This window comes from Glarea lozoyensis, assembly GCF_000409485.1.
Source record: "Glarea lozoyensis ATCC 20868 chromosome Unknown GLAREA6, whole genome shotgun sequence".
NCBI classification, from domain to species: domain Eukaryota; kingdom Fungi; phylum Ascomycota; class Leotiomycetes; order Helotiales; family Helotiaceae; genus Glarea; species Glarea lozoyensis.
Genome location: NW_007361001.1, coordinates 2734963 through 2751489, shown reverse-complemented (window position 1 = coordinate 2751489; position 16527 = coordinate 2734963). Strand labels below are relative to the sequence as shown.

Sequence of the window (16527 nt, the reverse complement as noted above, 5' to 3'; positions counted from 1 at the left end):
TACCATAGTCAATCGGTGTATGATAGCATCCAGTCAAGAAACATTTGTATAAAGCGAAACTTCATTCTAAAATCAAAAGTTACGGTCTTCCAATTTTCCACGCACGGAGCTATCCTATTTACAAGAAAAGGAGAATATAAGTGCGCGCTGGCATCCATGGATATCTTTGTACATCAAAATTACTTCTACCCCGATCCATCTATTTATTTTTCTCTCCAGGTTGTCTTGTTCAGCCGCCCACTTCCAACGCCAATTCAATGCAATCTCGAATATTTGGTATGCGCGTCATGCTTTATGTGAAGGCGCTCAATAACCCAATGCTACCATCTCCCAGCCCTTCAGTCAACCTCAGCTTGGCGTTGATGTACTTGTTCTTTCGGAATAAGAAGAAAGTGCCGATGGCAAACAAAATCTTGACAATTGTCTCGACGAGTGACAAGTACCACGCTATTGTCTTAGGTCTGTCAGCATTTCTACTCTATTAAAGTGGGCTTCGTTGAACTTACCTGGACCGTACACAACTTATTAAAATCCACACTTGCATGTCCCTCATCCTGCAACTTCGTCGCAATATCACTACAACTCCACCCCCAAAGATCATCCAACCGTTTCTCGGTCCGATAAATAGTCGTTACGGCCACCCACGCAAGGATATGTATCGCGTATCCAAACGCAGCTAATTTCCAACTCTCCGCCGCCCGCTTGAAACAACAGCAGAATATCACAAGCGTGATCACGGATCCGACGAACGTCAGAAACGAAGCTGCGAGCAAGAGAATAGTCGGCCATTCTTTCCCGCTTTTCGGCCAGATTCCTCGGCCGAGCGCCTGGTCGTCGCGGGTGCTGTAGAATACTACTATTACGAGTGCCATGAAGGCGAACATGAGCATGTTGAGTATGGCAGAGATGCCGCGTGATGTTAAGGCCATGGCTTTGTGTCGCGCGTGGAGCTTTTTCGCAAGCTCTTTATATTTGTTGCGGTTTTCCATTCTTTTCTCGTAGGCGGGTTGGGGGAGGGGTGCGGTGGTGTATTGGTTTACTTGGGCGTAGCCTTTTTGTGAGGGGGGTTGGAAGCCTACGAGGGGGATTGTGGGCTCTTGTTGGACTGGGTATTGGGGGAGGTGGCTCATTTTGGCGGTTTTTGGAGTTTTGAGCTTGGGTTGAAGAGAGGGATGAGTTAAGATTTCAAGATGTTGAAGAGAAGTGTTGATGAAAGTGTGAGTGAAAAAGGACTTTTGATCAAGAAAATAAATCTAGCTCAACCAAAGTATCAGCCACCCTCTAGATACCCGAGTCCCACCCACATGGCATTTCTAATTTCAATACCAGACAACTCTGGGGCTGAGATATCCCGCTTCGATGATCTTGAGCCTCGTTTAAGATGATAGCCGGTTTAGAAGGGGGCGATGTCACGTGTTCTCACCTCTTCACTCTTTTTCATACCATAGCTGAAAGTAAGTGGAGGGTTACTGAGCTGAAACTCGTAGAATTACATTTCAATAACCGACTTAGCCACCTAAGTGATGGCCGTAAAGAGGAAGTGCGGTGGAGATGACATAATCGGGGATGGTGAGGAACCCGAGCTGACGGGCTCGGCTATTACAAAGCGATGATCTGGTGCTGTGGAATTGTCACGACGGGTTTTCAAGACCAAGTATATGTGCAGCTAATCACGGACTTATGTTCTTTGTGCAGCTGCTGGGTTTAAGGGGTGACTGGGAGCTCAGAAATTCTGGTCTCAGCCTCTGTATTATGGGGTTAGATGCGGAGGTGTGTCGAATGTAGACACCGAGTCACTGGATTGGCAGTGTATAAAGCGTGATTAAACTTCCCATAGCTATCGGCTGGAGATAGTGGTAGATCAATTTGAGGTTAATACCAAGATCGTTTTCGCCTTATTTATGAAGAATCAAGAAGGAAATTATCAATGATCAAGAAATGTTCACACCTTTTTGTGTAAAGAGAGATCATGTATAAAAGTGGTAAACTACACATCGCAATAGTATCATAAATTACATACTAGTAGACGCCATCTATAGGTTCTACATATCTCGCCACATCTTTAGCGGAAATTAAACAGTATATCATTGAATTATTGTTAACAACATACAAATGAGAAAGCTGGTTCAGATTTGATTACTAGACAGCGACGTAAGTACATAGTAAAATACTCCTGCTATTCATCTCGCTCTTGAAGTGACAAGAACCTCCTTCGCGCTGTTTTTCGCGACTAACACAAATACAAAATTTAAAAAATCTCTAATTTCTTTAGAGCGTAGAGAGAGATATATTGAAGAGACCTTAACATGTTGTTGTTTTTTTTACAAGAGAAGAAGAAGTAAATATATGTGTTATAGAAGTAAAATGTTGATTGTTGCCTGTTTTAAAATTCTAATAAGTCTGCGACCTATTATATCTAAACAGAACTGGTAAAAATCAAATCACGTTCCTTTAACCTAAATGTAGTCTAATATATCGCTCTACTTAATCTAAATTCTTAAACTCCCTACCGGAACAAAGCGCCAACTTCTCAAATCAAGTACTACGTATAACCTTTACCTACACATAAGTATGTTTCTCCATTAACGACACACTATTCGAATTACCTATTTCTCTCCCATCCCAACCAATTCCTCACCTAACCTATCATCAAGTGCCAACCTCTCTTTCGCCCTACTCTTTATTCTTCTTACCTTTATCTACCTTCCCCTTTCCCCCATCTTCTTGCTTATCCTCTCCCTCCTCACCCCCGCCATCCTTATCCTCTTCACCCTCCTCTTCACCCTCCTCATTTTCTTCCTCATTCTCTTCCTCGCCATCTTCGTCTTGATTATCTTGATTCTCCTCATCGTCGTCTTCTTCGTCATTGTCAGGTCCATCCTCTCCCTCTCCCTCCTCCTCCTCCTCGTCACCTTCCTCTTCTTCTCCGTCTACTGGCTCATCAGCCCCTTCTTCCTCATCACCCTCGTCCCCTTCTACTAGTTCGTCAGCCCCTTCTTCTTCTTCCCCTTCCTCTTCTTCTCCACCCTCCTCTTCCTCTTCTTCTTCTTCCCCTTCCTGCTCCTCTTCATCTTCCACTTCAACCTCTTCGTCCTCACCCTCTCCTTCATCTGTTCTCCCACCCACCACAGCTCCAGCTTCGTCAAATCCCCTCTCCTCAGCTGCATCCTTCAATTCCTGAACCTTTTGTCTCCTAGCCTCCCTCCTCTCCTCTTTCACTCGTTCCTCTTCCTCTCTCTTCTCCTGTTGCTCAGGCGTTTCCTTCTTTTTAGTTCCTTTTTGATGGTTATTGTCTTCTTTCTCATTCTTCTTCTTCTCTAATTCGTCTTTCTTCTTGTTTTCAGCTTGTTTCTTCTTATCTTCCGCTTGTTTCTTCTCCTTCTCCTTCTCCTTCTCCTTCTGCTCTTTCTCCTTCTTTTCCTTCTCCTCCTTCTCTTTCTTCCCTTTCACATCCTTATCCTTCTTAACTAGCACAGGCTTCGACTTGACCCCTCCCTTTGCACCTTTTGAGAGTTTTGGCATTTTGACTGGCTATTCTGAAAATGAATAATCGACGGGAAGTAAAAGTATCAACGACCGGAGAATGACGAATGTAGATAATCAAGGAGTGTCAAAGACGAATGATATTCAGACACAGAGAGCTGGATTTAGAAGATAGAAAATCAATTCAAACTCCAGAAACCAACCTTCTTATACCCCCAGCTTCAGTCCCTCACCTCCTTTCCAACCCCCAGCTGACAACCTCCCTGCAGGATAATATGCCATTGACAAAAGATAGGCGATCAACAATCATATCTGACACAGAACCACACGATGGGTGCTTCCCTTTCTACATGCCAAGTGTAAGAGGCTTATATCGAGATACCCCAAGTTCTTGGCATCAGATCTTCTATCAGCCTTTAATTGCCGCCGGTAAATAAAACTGTGATAAAGAGGCAGAGAAAGGGCCAGCTGTCATTTTAGATGCGGAAAGGCGGCCGCTCTGTGAGAAGAAGCTGCAGTTTTGGGGAGGTGACGTTGCTAAGCGAGAGAGACTTTTAGGAGGAAGATGATATTGATGGGTTAAGTTTTTATGTCAGAATGAACTGTGATACAATCTCCGACATATGAACAAGAATACAATTGTCTACCAGAAGGGAGTTACCAAATCTGGGACAAGCTATTACAAAATACAATTACTTCAAACGCAGACGCAAACAGCCCATCTCTCTCTTAACCGCCATCTAAACCCTCTCCACCGGATCCGTAGGCTTCTCCGTTTGATAGCTATCAGGACGGTGCTCAACCTCCTTCAAGGCATACAAGTCCTCAGGCTCAACATCCTTTCTCAATATATACCTATTAATGAAGTACCCAACTTGTCTAGCGCCATACGCAGCATGGTCTCTCGTGCGAACACTGAATACCTGATCCAGCTCCTCAAGCGAGCGCCCCTTGGTCTCAGGCACGAAGAATAAAACGCCTAGGAAACCGATGATATTCCAGCACGCGTACCAGGAGAATGCACCTTGTGGTTTGAACGCTTTAAGGAGGGAAGGCCAGGTGATCGACAAGACGAAGTTGAAGAACCAGGTCGTGGCCGTGGCGCAGGACATTCCGAGAGGACGGATATAAAGCGGGTATGCTTCAGCGGAATAGGTGAATGGTACAGGACCGGGGCCGGGTGAGTAAAATATACCAAATATATAGATACCTAGAGCGATGCAAGCGACTTTTGCAGTTGAACCCTCTGGGATCCAGAAACTGAAGCCGGTAAAGAAGAGACAGAGGGACATGATAGGGAAGGTAGTGAGGAGAAGGTTGCGCCTGCCGAATCGGTCGATTGTCCAGACTGCTGGAAGAGCAAAAAGAAAATTGATGATGCCGAAACCTAGGGAGGCGGAAAGAGCTCTGATTTCGTCGAAGCCGGATTCCAAGAAGATCTCACTGCTGTAATATGCAATTACATTTACTCCGCAGAACTAAGAGCTATGTGAGTAAATAGAAGTAGCTAGGAAGGTTTGAAGTAAATACCTGTTGCATAAACATCACGATCTCCGAAGCCTGGAAAGCACGACGGTTGCGTGGAACTTTGATGAGTTCCAAGATCGGGTTCTTCTTGAGGACCATAGTCTCCTTTTCAATCTCTAATAAAGTGTGCATGTAAAAGATATCACGAGCTGCTTGAATCTTATTGTATCGTAAAGAGCACATTGACTGGTATGCTTTTTGGTGGCGGTTCTTACTCATGTACCATCGTGGAGACTCAGGGCACATGAACACAAAGCAACAAACGATGACAGCTGGGAACATTGCAGAGCCTAGTAGTAGGTTAGATTATATCATACTGTTAAGTTAGGATATAGGTCATAACATACCCATCATCAAACGCCAGTTAAGGCCAATGATCCCCGATCTGTCAGGCACGTGATAAAAGGCGAGATCAGCAACAAATCCGAGCATAATACCAAATGCTGTCTTCTGTTAGCTGCAATTTACAGGATTGTGGTTTTGTTTCTTACCTGTCCACATCTGCCATTGCATTACAAGCGCTCCCCGAATTTTTGGTGGAGCGCATTCGGCTGCATAGATAGGTACAGTTGCACTTTTGGGTCCAATGCCAAATCCAAGGACAAAGCGAGCGACGAACATGCTGTCGAGTTGTCAGTATCTCTCTTGTTTTGAAGAGCATCCCGTTGTTGAAAAGAAATCTACTCACCCCCACCAGTTATTTGTAAAGGCTTGCGCAAAACAGGCTACAGCGGATATGACACAGGTCCAAAAGACAGTCCCTCTTCTCCCAAGATACTTGTTCATAGGGACAGTGAGCCAGCAACCGATTAAAGCGCAACAAAGATACGGGGCAGAGTTGACAAGACCGACAAGCCAAGAGTCTCTTGAGCTTGTTTTGTTTCCGATTCCGAATTGTATGGAGTAGAAGATCTGGGCGCCGTTTACGACAGTTTCATCTATCAAAATATATTAACGAGAGGTGTATTGCAGGATTGCTTGCAACTCACCCATTCCTTGCACAGCGGCACATATTGAGCAGAGTATAACGATGAGCCAAAGGTACCATGGTTGGCGCCATTTATGCTCAATTTCAGATTCCAACGCGTCGTTCTCGTCAGGAGTGAGGCCTTCGCAGTCCGCATAGAGCTCGAAATTCTGGGCAATGACAGCGCCTAGACGGAAGGCTCTGATGTCCTCTTCATCACTGATGCCATTGTCTCTGCAATAAGCCTCCCCTTTTGCGGCAAGCTCCCTTGTTGTAAAGCCACGTAGTGGGTTTTCTAGCTTTGCATTGATGTTTGAACGCAGTTCATCAACGTTAGTATTTGGATCAACGGACCCTTTCACAGTTTGACCATCGAGGTCTTCTGTCGATGACCCTGATTGTATTTCCTCAGACATGTTGCTCTGGATTTCCAGGCTGTAGCCCTCTGTATCTGTCAAGTGTCGCGTATTTGCTAATGTGGAACGATCAAAGAAGGGGAAGAACCCTTCCAGTGTGGGAGATGGCTAGTGATTTTCACCGTGGAAAGCAATGAAATATATACACAAACGCGGGGAAGCAGTTATTGACAATGGTGAGGAATGATATCATATTACGCGGGGGAAGTTCAACTACTCATTATCTGAATCTGGGGCACCCCAGACACAGATCAGCACTTTACGCGCTTCCCCAATTCCCCAGTCCAAAACAACCGCAAACGCCAGAAGATAGGGCAATTTCGACTGGCCAGGCCAGGCCAGGCTGCCGGGAGATGCGGCAAGAACAACAAAAAATGGTGTTCACAATTCCGATCCTCGATGAAGTGTACCATAACTTCGGATTCTAGGCTAACTTCTCCACTTGGAAGGCCCCTTAGCAGTATTGGCCGTAGAACCGTATATTTGAAAGCAGACTACCATGTAGAAAAGGAGGACAGTTCACTCAAACTCTCTTATTGAATCTTTTATGACAGAACACTGATACAGCATTTCTGGTATTTGACAATCCTAGTGACCGCCGGCTCGCTCAGTGTTCCATACCGCATGACTACGTCAGCGACGCAGCCGCGCCGTCAGATATATGATCGTTTGTGCAACATCGAAGCAAGTTGATGGATGGCCTCGAGGGGGTTCTTCTTGGCCACATCTAGGTGGTGTAGTTGTTGCACTTTGGGTGGTGAGCATTGCGCTTGGCAGCATGATGTGCCGCTGTGTAAATTTTGGTGGCTTCGAGATCAGCGCCGGCCAATTGTGGTCAACATCCAATTGATAAAAAGACGCTTGATCATGAGCAGGCTCACGGCGGCTTAAGCATGTGCCATGAGATCTTCGTTTGGTTACGCTTTTTTGGTGGGAAGCTTTATCGTAGCCAGCTCTTGGAGTCTTGGGAGCGCTGAGGGGAAGGAAAGCTCGCTTAAGATTACTTTGCCTTTAAAGCAAGGCAAACTTATCAGTCCTCACACGTGACGTTATCCTCCAATTCTTGACGATATTTTTCCGACGAATCTCCATCTGGCTCCCATAATACGACAACCGAGATAATGCAGGCAGGATAAGCCATGCTTAACGCCTTCGTGCGTGATTGCTGTCAAGGAAGTTTTGATATAAAGTATAGAGTTGTTCGCTCTTCTTTGGGATCATCTTTTCAATACAGCAGACCCGTTGGAGTCAACAGGTCTTGCGAGTTCTATCCATGCTATGCCCAAACCGGACGCATGAGGGTAAAGGGCTTGTCAGCACATGCTGTAGCCAGTTAGGCCACTCCTTTCCTTGCCGTTATTCATCAATCAACTTTCAGTCTAGTCACTGTGCGGACGATAGTTCATTCTTGTTAATTTTCATCATTGATATTCAGTCGCATCACATTAGCGACAATCCTTCAGACATTTCTCAATTCTTTCCTACCAATTTATTGGACACGAGTCCGTAGGAACACCGGGCTATTTTGGGATGCAGCAAGAGGAAGGATTGGTCAAATGGACAACGTCCGAGCAGGGTACAGAGCGGGGCCGGTTTTCCGTACTTGACAATCAAGATCATTCTTTGCAACGGCTGAGGCTCTGTGATATCCAAGAGTCGAGATGTCATTTACGTTCTGACCTCGACGCCATCTGCTTGCAGCCCGGATCAAGATGAAAGCTTGCGATTATGGCGGATGAATCTGTTCCTCTTCCAACCCGCTTTAAAGCAATTCCCCGGAGAGGGTTGCCCAAGGTTAAATCGGGGTGTATAACGTGCAAGGAAAGACGAGTAAAATGCGGGGAAGAGAAACCCGTACGAAGCCCTGCCGAAGCTTGTAAACCGGGTCACAAATTGATATCATTTAGGAGTGCATTCGATGCATCAAATTTGGGGCAGTATGTGGAGGTAAGTGTGTCGAAATAAGACGCTTGCTTGAGGGGGTGCACGTTTTAAGAGAAAAGTTTTGCTAATACGTCCAAGGTTACCCGCCTCGAAAACCAAAAGCTTCACGATCAAAAGCGTCAATAGCACCCAAGAATTTCACTGGCTTTAAGTATGAGAATTTATCGCAGATTAAACTACCAGAAAAAGCAATTGTCTCTGTGACGAGAGTGTCACCTACGGCGAGCCACTTTCAAAATGACGATGAATCACGATATTTTGAAGTGTTCAGCACGAAAACTGCCTTTGAGTTGCTTCCCCCATTTGCTGCTCAGACCTTTCATAGAATTATGCTTCAGGCGTCCCAATCTGACCCGTCTATTCGTCATGCAGTGATTGCTTTAGGAGGTAAACTTTGCTAATTAAGGAGGTCAATCATATTCTCGCTAATTCGATATATAGCACTTGATAAAACCAGTCAACTTGTAGCAAAAGCAGATGAAGATGCGAGCCAGAAAGTGATACTGCGCAGACATCATGATACTGCTTTACAACAATATGCACTCGCTCTTAAGCACATGCGTGAGCGAGCTGGCACAGATAAACCAGATCTAAGACTCGCCCTCTTGAGCTGTCTTGTCACATTATGCTTCGAAGCATGGAATGGAAATCAAGCACTAGCAATGGCGTCCGTATCCCCTTATCCTACTCATAACACCACTAACACTCTCAGTCAAATCCAAACCGGCTTCAAACTAATCCAAGCCTGGAAAGAAGAAATCGGCGCCACAAACCCCCTTCTGTCAACGCCCGCCCACAACAACGACCTCCTCCAGATCTTCGCTCGTCTCGACGTCCAAGCCATCTCCTTCGCCAAAGACGGCTGGATGAAAGAACACCCCTTCGTCTCAGGCAACATGAAAGCCTTCTGGGACGCCATGCCCAGTACCTTCACCACCCTCGAAGAAGCCGAATCCTACAACAACGGTCTCGCCCGTCGCACCATGCACATCCTCTCCGTCGGCGTGCGTCCCCGCAAGCAAAAGATGTTCCCCGTAAACGGCTGGTGGGGCGAAACCGACCCAGCAGTCGTAGCAACTCAACAATCCCTCCTCAACGACTGTGACCGCTGGGTCTCCGCCTTCACGTCCCTCTTCAACAAGACCATCGCCTCAGGCGACCCAGAACGTATTTTGTTTGCCAAAATGCTCAAGATCTTCATCCACACCGCCATCCACGGCACCTTCATCCTCTGCTGCGCCGACGAAATGCTGTACGACCAATTCCTCCCCGGCTTCGCCGAAACCGTCGCCTTCTGCTCCGACGTACTCGTCTCCATCGAAAAAGACACATCCAAATGGCCACCTGACCCGAAATTCTCGTTCGACAGCATGGTTATTATCCCCCTTTACATCGTGTCGCATAAATGTCGAGAAGGCGCTATCCGACGACGGGCGATACAGTTGCTGCTTACGTATTCGCGACGGGAGGGCGTGTGGGATAGTTTGTTTGCGGGGAAGATGGGCGAGTGGGCTATGCGTGTTGAGGAGGAGTTTATGGTTGATGGACAAGTGCCAGGGTGGGCGCGGATTCATGGCGTGGGGTTTGATAATGATGTTGCGTTGAGACGGGCGGTTTTGACGTGTCAGCAGAGGGTTGGGGAGGAGAGTTTGGAGGAGGTTACGAGGACGCAGGTTATTACTTGGTAAGGGACTTTAGGTGGGGGATACGGATTCATGGAATTGACTTTCGGACTGGGAATGGAATTGGGGAAGTGAGCGGTGTATTGGGGCTTAAAATTCAGGTGGCACTCGTTATGAGATGTGAAAACGGTTAAGACATATAAACTCTATATTAAAATTCATTCAGTTCTATGGGACATGTTTGCAATTGACACACTTCATTAGTCATGATCGTGATCTTATCCACGTCCTTTCCAGCTAAATTAGACGTCGTCTAACTTATAACAGCATTCTTGCCCACGAATCAACTCAGGGTATCACATCGCTAAAAGTACAAATTACCTATCCACAACCATATACTAGTGGATATCACAAACGCCATAGTGACCCATATGAAAATACACCCTATACCCTCACCAATATACACCCACTATCCCAAGTTACAACCCATCTCACTTCACACTCAAAGACACCTCACTCTCCATCCTCTCATTCGAATCCTGCCCCCTCTTCCTCCTGGCTTTCGACCTCCGATCAATATCCTCCCAATCAATCTTCCAATTCCGTATACTCTCGGACAACTCCTCATCTCTATTCTGGGGCAGCAATTCGTTGTATTGGGTCTGTATGGCTTGTAGTTGGATGCGGAGGAATTGGAGTTCGGATTGGTTGGCTTCGTAGTCGTCTTCCATTTCGGCGATGTGGTATTCGAGGAAGAGGATTTGCTCGGCGCTGGTTTCGATGCGGGTTATGAGGAGGTCGTGGATTTTCTGGGGGTATGTTAGTTATTTTCGGACTTTGTGGTATGAGGGAATTTGGGTGAGCTTACGTCTGCTTCTTCCCTTCGCTGCTGCAACTCCGCTATGCTTTTCGATAATTGAGTGGCCAGCGCTTCTGCCTCCTCTGCTATTTTCGTAGCAACCTCCGTATTCATCTCTTGCTTCTTTGGAGGACTTCTCGACACACTATCTGGCATTGGTATGCTCACTTTCCTCGTCGGCGTCTTTGGCGTCCGAATACCATCCTTCCGTCCCGAAAATAAAGTTTCCCCCTTTCCAGCCGCCAGTTCCTTATCCAGTTTCTGACTTATATCCGCCTTGATCATGACAATCTCGAAATTATCCACCTCGCTATGTAATTTCGATACTAATCTATCATCCAATGAGTGATCTGTTGAAAGTCGGTGGACAAGATCGTTTAATCGCTCAATCAGAACATCTTTATTATCCGCCGATGTATCTGCCACTACCGGTCCGACTTTTTGAAACCTAGGCGAGGGATATGAGGATATTATTGCAGAGGGTGACATGAATTGCTGGCTTAATCGGAGAGGGGACGTTCGTGTATGGCCGAATCCAAGCGTTTGGAGTGAGAGAGACATGGTTGAAGGGATTTCGGTATCGAGCACTTCTTCCGTCGGTTGTGAATTGGGATCATAGGGGATTGTCTATCCATAAAGTTCATATCTCCAATTCACCATATTGAGAGATATCTTGGTTCACCAAAAGCAAGACATAGGTTGACTCCGTACATGGGGGGACAAGCCTTTGAGCTGCTCAAGCTGGGTTCTCGGCAAGAAGGCGGGGCAGGGTCCAGCTTGAAATTCGGCACAGGCCCAAGCTCTTGAGGGCAGAAACAGGCGGTGAGTGAAGCTGCCCGCGATTCGGAGTTTAATTTATCTGCTTCCGAAGTACAATTCGGGACAACAATTCGACAACTATCTTGCTGGTGACACATATCTCTTATAGCTCCAATTCAACTGTTTCACCGATTTTCCAATCGCTTAGCATTTACTTTTGAAACCTCAAATTACAGAGCTTCGCTCAACAGCCACAATGGCAATGGGCGTATGTAATTCAATGAGTCGATGAGTCAAGAATCACAGCTAACAATTGACAGGAAGATCTCCAGCCATCCCTCGAAACCGTGCGAGAAATCCTTTCTAAAACGAGAGGGTTGGCAAATGCGCCCGATCTAGTACCAGTATATGCGCAAATATCTTCAGAAGTTCTTACACCATCAGGCGCATATCTCAAAATCTCCGACCATTCCAAATCCGATTTCTCCTTTTTATTCGAAAGCGCAAATACAGAAAAAGTAGGAAGATATAGTTTTGTGGGTGCTGGACCAAAGAAAGTGCTGAAAACTGGAAAAGGACATGGCCCGGAAGTCGATCCATTACCTTTGCTGGAGAAAGAGCTAGCACAAAGTCGAGTTGCCCAAGTACCTGGACTGGGATTACCACCTTTGATTGGAGGCGCAATTGGATATGTAGGTTATGATTGCGTGCAGTATTTCGAACCCAAGACAAAACGGCCGATGGAGGATGTGTTGAAAATCCCCGAGTCGCTGTTTATGCTCTTCGACACGATTGTAGCATTCGATCGCTTCTTCGATACAATAAAAGTCATCACCTACCTACATGTGCCAAGCGACCCAAAGGATCTTGAGAAAGCATACGAAGCTGCCAGGAGGACAATTGATGAATACGTGGAAGTTTTGCGCTCAGAACATACCCCGCTACCCCACCAACAACCAATTCAAGAGGGCCAAGAGGCAGTTTCAAATATCGGACAGGAAGGTTACGAAAAGCACGTTAAAACTTTAAAGGAACATATCATTGCAGGAGATATCATCCAAGCCGTTCCTTCACAACGATTCGCCAGACCAACATCCCTCCATCCCTTCAACATATACCGAAAACTACGAAACGTCAACCCATCGCCCTACCTCTTCTACATCAACTGCAAAGACTTCCAAATCGTCGGCGCCTCCCCAGAACTCTTAGTGAAGCGAGAAAATGGCCGAATAATAACCCATCCTATCGCTGGAACCGTAAAGCGAGCGCCAATGGACCCAGAACTGGACGCCAAACTCGCAAAGGAACTTTCAGACTCTTTAAAAGACAGAGCCGAACATGTTATGCTCGTCGATCTCGCGCGGAATGATATAAACCGTGTTTGCGACCCTACGACTGTAAAAGTAGACCGTCTCATGGTCGTAGAGAAATTCAGCCATGTTCAGCATCTCGTCTCTCAGGTCTCGGGTGTTCTGAGAAAAGGGAAAACGCGCTTCGATGCGTTCAGATCTATTTTCCCGGCTGGAACCACGTCGGGAGCTCCGAAAGTCAAGGCGATGGAATTGATTGCTGAACTTGAAAAGGAGAAGAGAGGCGTTTATGCGGGTGCGGTGGGGCATTTTGGGTACGGTAGTGTGGATAGTGAGGGGGTCGAGCTGGAGGGGGAGATGGATACTTGTATTGCGTTGAGGACAATGCTTATTAAGGATGGGGTTGCTTATTTGCAGGCTGGTGAGTTTTGAAATCTCCCTTTCCGTTCTGTTTCTTTTTGTGCTATGCACTCCTAACCATTTCCCCACCCTCTTTACACATTAACATGCTTCATGGACGCCATGCTAATGATATACAGGTGGAGGCATAGTCTTCGACTCCGATCCCTACGAGGAATACATCGAAACCATTAATAAACTCAAAGCTAATACAACCACTATCGCACTTGCTGAGGCGCAGCATTTGAAGGAGCAATCGAATAGATCGACGCCTTAGATAGGTTTAGAAATTAATGAAAAGTGCTTTGATGAAACCTGTGCGATGAATGAATGATATCGGTGTATGACTTTGATGTGAGGTGACAACTGTACATGGAGAGGGTAAGTCTGAGCATCTCGCTTTCGGTGCTGAGTGTTTCGATGTATGATACATGAGGTCGTGTGTATCTCATAGAACAATATCCTGAATAACTCCTGCAGCGTCTACAGATGCACACAAGATTGTTACACCAGCGTCACTTCTGTGTTTGTTCTTCTTTGCACACCATGATATTTGAGATGTTACTGAATAGTACTAATATATTCCTTCAAATACTTCCTTTCAACTACGTATTCACACCTCCTTTCGCCTAGAATTCGACCCAGGAAACGGGATGTTAAAATCGGCAATAGCTTTATTTTCGGCAACAAACCCCGTTCCTTTTCTTCTAATTATCCATATATCCGTCTCCTTTCATCTCCCTTACACCCTTAAACATTCCAACCCGTACCGTCCTTTGACCTCGTACATTACGAACTAGTAGAACTACCCTCTCCAGTTAACCATTACTTCTATCGTCACCACATCTCGGTAGACTGAATAGCCAGTCGAGGGTTGTGTGGAATATAAAATCCATCTCCACCTCTCTTTTAAATATATCTTTCCCCTCTTTTCTCTATATACCTAAAAATAAAACTATCCTTTTCTTTTCCCGAAACTAAGGCACCACCGCCTAAACAATAAAGTGACGATTGTAGTTAGTTTTTCCAGTAAACGGCCTTTCTAGATAGGCGGTAAGATGGAATCTTATTAAAGGTATATCTAATCTCGATATATTAATTGTCTTAAAGTAATCTAAATATATGGAAATACGACATTAAAAGCTAAAGATCCGCGCCACCACCGCACCTATAAACCTACAAAAACACTTACAGAACTTTTAAACAAAAGTAGGAGGAGAGGAATTGAAATCAAAGATCCTGGTTGTTATCTGCAAAGTTAAAGTATCAGGGAACTTGTTCGACAGATGAGTGGGAAAGAAGAATGGAAGTATAATAATAAAGCGTACTTCCGAAGCCGGTAAGGCTTTAAACTTAAAAGTATTTATTGTTACTATTATATTAATTACTACTCTAACCTCTATATTCTTCTCAATAATCCTTCGCCGGAAAATAAGTTCGAAGATCGGTAGTAATGTAAAATTCGGTGACAAAAACCAGCCTTTCATTCTCTCGTTTACAATCTTGCATACCCCCTTCCCACAGAACAGAGTTGTTTAAGATCGTCGGGTAGGTTCTCACGGCTCTTTTTTTTCATGCCGACTGATCTTTTTGCTCCCCCTATGCCACAATTCGTAGGCTTCTTTTATTGATAATAATTGTACCGCGAGTTCGTTGTCCGTTTTCGTATCGAGTCTTTGGACGTCAATGTTATATTCTGGTTGATACTTGTATTCCCAACAGCTTGTTTCCAGGGGTTTTTAAGTCCCATAGGTGTTTCTTTTCTGGGTCGCGTATAACAACGTTCTTGCGCAGTGGTCCTTGAAGCATAAGACTGTGAAACTCGATTGGGGTAAGGAGCATGTAATCGCAGGATCTATATAGCTCCTATAGGTACGTGTATATACTGACTTAAATTGGATTCCAGGATCGTGACAGTATCTACTATAACTAACAATACCTGGCATCTCTACCACCAGAACGGTCCACTCATTTCCCTATGAATTTCACACTATTATGCTACGCTCTTCACCCCAAGCTTCGCAAACGTCCCCATCTATTCCCGTTTCTTCTCCTACCTTTTCAACCCTCCTACTTAATTTCCCTTCCCATCCTCTTACTTCCCTAAAAAATACCTATACCTTACAAGCCCTCCCTCAAAAACACTACCTCTACACCTCCCCTTAAACCCCTACCCCCACCCCCCTCTAAACATCCACCCGTAGCTTTCGCGACGATTTATCCGATTATTCGGTATCTATTCTAAACCCATTTTCCCCTAAAGGCTCTATAAAATACCGCTCAGATTACAACCTCTCTCCTAATTCCCTTTATTAAATTCGAACATCTGACGGGCAAACACTACATTTCAAGTTGTGGAATCACAATTAGTGATAACTTTGTTTTCGGTGACACTACCTCTGTATTTTACGCCCCTATCCACAAAAGCACCTTAACCAAAAACAACTCGTCCGTCACACCTCCTACCCCTCTTCCCTCATCAAATCTCTCTATCATCTCCCCAATAGACCCTGCGCCCCTTAAACCGCAAAACTCTTACTACTTAACATCCCTCCCCTACCATCTCCTATTATCAATCCTTAGATAAAATCGTACGCTAGAAAACACTAATCAAGTATAGATAAACTACTTGTTAATTTATCGTGAGATTGTAATCTCGATATTTCGTAATACTACTTCTATTATTCCTCCTACCTTGAAACGGCTTTTATCCTCCCTTTCCACTTATCTTCCCTCTCGCCCTCCCTTCACCTTACCCTCTCCGAAAACCACACCCAAAAAACCCCACAACACCCACAACACCCTCATAAATCCCCCCACCCCTAACCAATCAACCACATCCACCTTAATCTTGTCGTTGTTTCTGGACGATTTTCTGTTTGCTGTTCCCAATTTTTTGTTCCCCTCTCTTAATTTTCTATAAACATATTACTTCATTATATTAATCCTACAGCCAGCGAGGTCCTGCGGTAGACGAATCCTGGAGTTGGAGGGTTAGAGGTAGGAAACGAGAGGTCGAAAATCGGTGACAACCCAACTTTCGTTGACAACTCCCCCCTCCCCTGTGAGCTCACTTAATCTTCCACACATTAACCACAAAACCAAATACCTTAAACACTGTCCGGCACCCGTCATTCCCCTTAGCACTTCCCTTCCCTTCACCCCTAGTCCCTCACACTAAAACCGTATACTTGTCGCATCCCATAGTAGAAAATTATTCAAATTCCTTCTACTCCACTAA

The 16527-nt window shown here is 45.3% G+C and overlaps 6 protein-coding genes across 6 annotated transcripts; 2 read left to right on the top strand and 4 right to left on the bottom strand.

The window, feature by feature from the left end:
* Positions 1-292: 292 nt before the first annotated feature.
* GLAREA_03225 (uncharacterized protein) lies at positions 293-1130 on the bottom strand (the record flags this gene model as incomplete). The annotated part of the gene is made up of 2 exons (XM_008088309.1): positions 293-454; positions 507-1130. 2 exons carry the CDS (start codon positions 1128-1130, stop codon positions 293-295), a joined length of 786 nt encoding a protein of 261 aa, XP_008086500.1.
* Positions 1131-2673: 1543 nt separating this feature from the next.
* Positions 2674-3522, bottom strand: GLAREA_03224 (uncharacterized protein; the record flags this gene model as incomplete). The annotated part of the gene is made up of 1 exon (XM_008088308.1): positions 2674-3522. One exon carries the CDS (start codon positions 3520-3522, stop codon positions 2674-2676), a length of 849 nt encoding a protein of 282 aa, XP_008086499.1.
* Positions 3523-4223: 701 nt separating this feature from the next.
* On the bottom strand, positions 4224-6393 carry GLAREA_03223 (MFS general substrate transporter; the record flags this gene model as incomplete). The annotated part of the gene is made up of 6 exons (XM_008088307.1): positions 4224-4961; positions 5014-5300; positions 5358-5453; positions 5502-5632; positions 5699-5948; positions 6000-6393. 6 exons carry the CDS (start codon positions 6391-6393, stop codon positions 4224-4226), a joined length of 1896 nt encoding a protein of 631 aa, XP_008086498.1.
* Positions 6394-8121: 1728 nt separating this feature from the next.
* GLAREA_03222 (Zn2/Cys6 DNA-binding protein) lies at positions 8122-10025 on the top strand (the record flags this gene model as incomplete). Its single annotated transcript, XM_008088306.1, has 4 exons — positions 8122-8247; positions 8301-8340; positions 8416-8724; positions 8779-10025. 4 exons carry the CDS (start codon positions 8122-8124, stop codon positions 10023-10025), a joined length of 1722 nt encoding a protein of 573 aa, XP_008086497.1.
* A 425-nt stretch (positions 10026-10450) lies between these two features.
* Positions 10451-11379, bottom strand: GLAREA_03221 (uncharacterized protein; the record flags this gene model as incomplete). Its single annotated transcript, XM_008088305.1, has 2 exons — positions 10451-10768; positions 10828-11379. The coding sequence occupies 2 exons, from the start codon at positions 11377-11379 to the stop codon at positions 10451-10453; spliced, it is 870 nt and encodes a 289-aa protein (XP_008086496.1).
* A 454-nt stretch (positions 11380-11833) lies between these two features.
* GLAREA_03220 (ADC synthase) lies at positions 11834-13563 on the top strand (the record flags this gene model as incomplete). The annotated part of the gene is made up of 3 exons (XM_008088304.1): positions 11834-11845; positions 11898-13308; positions 13427-13563. The coding sequence occupies 3 exons, from the start codon at positions 11834-11836 to the stop codon at positions 13561-13563; spliced, it is 1560 nt and encodes a 519-aa protein (XP_008086495.1).
* Between the last annotated feature and the right edge of the window lie 2964 nt (positions 13564-16527).